The sequence below is a fragment of the Asparagus officinalis genome, chromosome 8, assembly GCF_001876935.1.
Source record: "Asparagus officinalis chromosome 8, Aspof.V1, whole genome shotgun sequence".
NCBI lineage: Eukaryota > Viridiplantae > Streptophyta > Magnoliopsida > Asparagales > Asparagaceae > Asparagus > Asparagus officinalis.
This window is the reverse complement of record NC_033801.1, coordinates 127,783,961-127,789,534: the sequence shown is the minus strand read 5'-3', so window position 1 is coordinate 127,789,534 and position 5,574 is coordinate 127,783,961. Positions and strand designations below refer to the sequence as shown.

At 42.0% G+C, this 5,574-nt stretch overlaps 1 protein-coding gene across 1 annotated transcript in view; it reads left to right on the top strand.

Annotated features, from left to right (window-relative positions):
• LOC109821905 (protein DWARF 53-LIKE-like) overlaps positions 1,098 to 5,574 on the top strand; it is a gene marked incomplete at its 5' end in the record, with an annotated part of 6,322 nt that continues 1,845 nt past the window's right edge. Inside the window, 4 exon segments of the mRNA XM_020388062.1 lie at positions 1,098 to 1,297; positions 1,467 to 1,847; positions 3,834 to 4,080; positions 5,376 to 5,574. The exon segment at positions 5,376 to 5,574 is cut by the window's right edge and continues 5 nt beyond it. Coding sequence (XP_020243651.1) covers positions 1,098 to 1,297; positions 1,467 to 1,847; positions 3,834 to 4,080; positions 5,376 to 5,574 — 1,027 coding nt within the window.

Genomic DNA, 5,574 nt, shown 5'->3' with positions numbered 1-5,574 from the left:
CAGCTCTTCAAGCCACCACGGCCTTATTACGTACAAATAATCAACTTGAGCTTCCAAGAGCCACGGCCAGGGTCCACCCCCCTAACTCACTCTACCCGTGTATAATCGGTCCAACCATGGTAATAGAGAGTGACGGACCGCGCGTAAAGTTCTGTTTCTTAGAGCTTGTCACGCAGCCACGAGGGTAAGCCCGGGGTTCGGACCCGGAACCGGCCGGCCCACATACTCTCTTCTCCTCTCATCTCGATCTTCCGATCTTTCAAATCCCCCGTTCGCCACCCATCATCATCACCCGCGGCGGCCCACCACCAATCTGGGCCACCTCGGCACTCTCTCTCTCTCTCTCTCTAAACAAACCATTTACCTCCTCATTAAATATTTAACCCCAAAGCTCAAATGTTCTCCACTTTTTAGATCGTCTCCACTCCCCTCCCTCTCTGCTCTCCCCCACATTTCTTTATAGTATTCCAACTCCCCACCTCTCTTATTATCTATTTTAATCCCCCAAAACCCAATCCCCCACCCCCCCGCCTTCTTTATATGCCACCTCCTTTTCCGCCACCGCCGCCGGCATCGATGCCAATCTCCGGTTATGCACCGCCCGCCTCTGCCTCGCCCCCGAGTCGATCGCCGCCTCTGACCGACGCCGTCTCCGTCGCCCGCCGAGCGGCCAGCACGCGCAGCCACCTCCCTCATCACGTCGTCTTCGCCCCTCCCTCCACCTCACGTCGTCGTCTGCCGCTGCCTGAGGGACGCGCGGTCTCCGCGCTCGGGAGCTCCGCTCTCCAGCGCCTCCAGTTTCAAGGCCCTCGAGAGCTCTGACTTCGGCGGTTCGCCCTCGGACAGGTCCCCTCGCTTTCCTCTCGGCCGCCGCGGTCCACCGCCGTCGATGCAGCCCCCGGTGTCGAACTCCGCTGATGGCGCGCGATCAAGCTGGTCGCAGGCGACCAGCGGCGGCACCCCGATATACCTTTCCACTTCTCTACCAGCAGCAGTGAACTCCTCGCCGTCGTCGTCGGGCACTCCTCGTCGTTCGTCGTTCTCGGAAGGGGTGAAGGATCGAGCTCCAGCAAGGCTGATCCTCGCGATCTCGACGACCCGTCGTCAGCAGAGTCTTCGGCGAGGGGCGGCCGGGTTCCGAAGGCACCGAGATAAAGCTCGCTGTTTTGCGCCCCCCGCCGCCGCCGCATCCTGCGGTTCCCCCGCGCGGCCGCTGCCCGCCCCTGTTCCTGTGCAATTTCCTCGGCCGGGGAGGATCTTCCGATTCCCGATTAAGTTTGACGCCTTGCCTTCTCGGGTGCGGTTGGGCGTTTGGCTTCTCGCCCCCCTTCTCGGACTGGAGGGGGACGATTAGAATCGTGCCGGAGGATCGGCGCGGAGATTATGGCGTCGGGAAATGCAATCGGAATCCGATGCTGCCGTCGGGATCGGCGGCCGCTGACGCGTTGCCTAGGGATTTCGCCCAGGGGCGAGAGGTCAGGTTCGGGGATTTTGCCGCCGGAGCTGTCGAATTTGAAGTTTGTTAACTTGGAAAGAGAGATCTTTGACGTAAAGAACAGGTTGGAGGAGCTGGGTAAAATTCCAGAGGAGAGCAAGATTGCCGTGGGGATTGGAGATTTGAAGGAACTGGATAGTTTGGGTGATGATTTGTTGAATTGCTTGGTGAAGGAGATAACTCGGGCTTTGGAGATGAAGAAGGGGAGGTTTTGGGTGATGGGTTGGTCTGCAACTTATGAGACTTACATGAAGTTTCTGTCGAGGTACCCAACGCTTGACAAGGATTGGGATTTGCAGCTGCAGCTGATTACTTCGGCGGCCAGGCAGCCTGCAGTCAGCAGACCGCCAAGGTTCATGTTCTTCCTTCGCTCTATGCTTTGAACCTCTATGCTGTGAGCTAATTATTTATAGTGATTTCAATGACATTTTCATTTACTTTGGAATGTTTGTATTATAAGCATATCTACCTGTATTACTTATAGTTTAGAACTCAAAAAACCTTAGTAAAAGACAATGAATACTATGAGTCTACTTGATACTTTGTTGAAAACTAGCACTTTACTTCTCTAGGCTTATGTTAAGTTATTGGAGCTGATGTGTGTGTTTTTGATATATATAAGCATGTTTTGATCGAATGGGGACACACAATAGTTCTCTTATTGCATTTGATCTTTTTTTTTTATTTTAATACGGCGGTTAATTATTCATTGAAGAGGTAGGATGCATTAGGACAGGTACTTGGTTTTAAACATACAAGTGTGAGGTTATTGACGTGGTTCTCCATATGATTACTGACAACATACAAAACCATGACTTTGATGATATTTTTGATTGGTGACAGAGTATTGAGTTTCTAACACTTTGATTAGGTGTGCTCTTTATGTCCACTTTGTTTTGCACTTAACTATTTTATTAAAGGTGCAATTATGTAGTTTATTAAACTACATGCAAGATTTCCATAAAAAAAGTTCTCTCCTATTGTTATTATCTTTGTTCTTTTTGGTGTATAATAACTAATGCTTTAATGTATAGACTTAAGGTTTAAAAGGACTGTGAAGTTAATTCCTTTGTAAAGCAGCAGCTAAAATAAGCTTTAATGTATTTATTAACTAGCTCCTAAAGTTAGAAACTTAAGCACATAATAACTAATGCTTTAATGTATTGACTCACAAGCTGTTAAAACATTATGTATACGTTTATCTGTTAGAAAAATATTTTGCCTGGGTCGTTCGTTTAATTTATTTTAAACTCTACATATTGTCCAAAACTGCACGAGTTATTTCGTGTAGTATTTCATTTTCCCTGTCGAACAATATTGTTTTCCTTTTCTTCATCTGTTGTTTACATTTTTCTTTAAGTTTCTATTTAGGTATTTTTCATCATTCCTTCACTTTTTGATTAATTCATCTCAACTCAAGCCTTCAGTAACTATGTTTTGAAGAACTTCAAAGCCAACATTTCTGCAAATTTCATGCAGGTTAACCTTATATGCAATGCTTGAACCTGTTGGTTAATTAGTCAAACAAATCCCTTGTTATCAAAGACACAGTAAGTTCTTGTCTGGTTCCTTGTCTGGTATAAAATGCACCAAGTACTTCCCTGTCCATCTTCTTATAAGAGAATATATTTTGGTGACTTTACTTCTTTCTGTTGAATTTGATTCTAAACCATCATGTGCTCCCATTTCTTCAATTATACTGAGCCATTTTATCTACTGTTGTGAAGTAGCTTCCTTTCTATACTTCATCTGGGTACATTTTCCAAGTTTAGCAGCTGGTATTTAGCTGCTATATACTCTTGCAAACCAACAGCTACATTCTGTACAAACATTTCGTCCAACTTGGGTAGCTTCCAGAGATTATGTTGTTATTTTTAATTATATTTGTAATACACAGTGGTCCCATTTTAAAAGAACCAAAGGGTATGGAGCAGAGTTACTATTTTCTCATGTTGTTTGGTTGGAATTCTTCACTACCAACTTGATCTATTGAAGTTATCGATTTATTTAAATTGTAGTTCTTGAGGAAAACAATTGCTAGCATTTCATGTTCTTGGTATATATTATCGTGATCAGCTCCTATATTTGTAGTGACCATAATATCAGGCTAGTGATAGCTTATGTTACTTGTTAGCCAATTTGTTCCTATTCAAGGCAAAATTCGATTTCTCAACTAGCTTTGCTGAGCAGTTTTTTATACCATCTTCCATCTTATTTAGATTTCCTCTTATGATTTTTGAATCCACATGATTAACTTAGTAGAGGATGGTAGTTGAAGTTAATGTATGATCTTAATTGGATTTATAATTTGTTAATACTGGGTTGGAATATACTGCAGCTTGATGGAGTCATTTGTACCATTTGGGGGTTTCTTCCCTTCTACGTATGAATCTAATATTCCAGTAATGAAACCGTATTCCTCGGTTCCTCGCTGCCAGCTTTGTAATGACAAGTATGAGGAAGAACTTGCTATAATTCTGAAGGGAAGTGCACCTTCTTGTATAGATCAGAACCAGGCAAAATTGCCTTTGTGGCTGCAAAATGTCGATATGGTCAGAATGAATAATCAATTGGATGTCTCGAAGGTTTGCTTCTCTTTTGTCTACAGATTCATTTTTCTTTTTCAGAATGAATAATCAATTGGATGTCTCGAAGGTTTGCTTCTCTTTTGTCTACAGATTCATTTTTCTTTTCCTTTTCACTTTTGCATATGCTCCCCTCGAAGGTTTGCTTCTCTTTTGTCTACAGATTCATTTTTCTTTTCCTTTTCACTTTTGCATATGCTCCCTTTATATCTGTATTTTCAACTAGTCCAGCATTAGAACTGAGCGTAAGGAATTTATGCATGCTGCTGGTCAGCCTGCATCTCGAGTCCCCTTATGGATACTTTCCAAAAGCTATAAAAGAACTTCCACTCACGCTTATCATAGACCTCAATGTCTATAATAGCCGTCTATGATGCTTCAATGCTTATGTTATTACAATACGTAAAGAGTAAAGATACTTTTGAGTTGCCTCTTGAAAATTAACAGAACAATTTGTGGGGATACTGACATAGACCTAGGTTACATGTACACTTAATCTAGGCTCTTGTATCCGTGTCTGACACTCCTTGGACACTTCTTGAATATATACATATATTTACTCAATTGTATAACACATGCTTTAGTTCAAAATACTTGTGATACACTTATTGAATGTATATTGCACACTTCACCTCAAATTATGCAACTCATTGGACTCGGGACATGTTTGTTTTAGCACATACCTAGTTTATAAGTACGTTTTTAGAAGGTTGTTTGGGTATCTAGTTGAAAAATGAGCAGTTTTTCAACATATAATCTACTTGATAAAAGAAACATTAAAATGATATAAGAACTTTAGTTCTCATAACATGTAAATAAAAAACAATATCGATCTCATGTAGGTTATTAATTTTAATATGTATGTATATAGCCGTGTCCTGGCTTTACAATTTTGCTATGTCCCGTATCCTCACCTGTGTCCACCTGTATCCGTGTAACATATTATCAAAGTTTATGTGACTTGAATAAATGTGTATTCTACATTGTAGAACCTGATGATATAACTAGACCTGTTGGCTTCCTTATTTTTTTAAGTCGTTAGGGGCATACTAACTCAATGCTGTAGATTTTGGGGAGGTACTTTAATAAATTTCAACATTTGAGGGTCAGTTTAATAAATATCAAGATTTGGGAGGTAATTTAAGAAATATGGATGGCTTTAGAGGTATGTAGCCGAAAAGCCATTCTCTAACTGTGCATTAACAATTTTATGGATGTGAATTTGATATTTAGTAACATTTTCCAATAACTCAACTTCTTTTCTTTGTAAAAACTATAAATTTTATGCAGTGCAGGTTAAAGATGATGAGAAAGTATTGAATGTTCGAGCTGCAGACTTGCAGAAGAAGTGGAACGATTATTGTCAGCGTCTCCATCAGGGTTTTCCAAAGCCTCTGGCAAACAAGGGCCAGTCGCTACCACCCATTGTCAGTCCCCCTTCTGTTGCAGATAAGAATAGATCAAATCCAAGCATCATGAATTCTGGCTTAACTC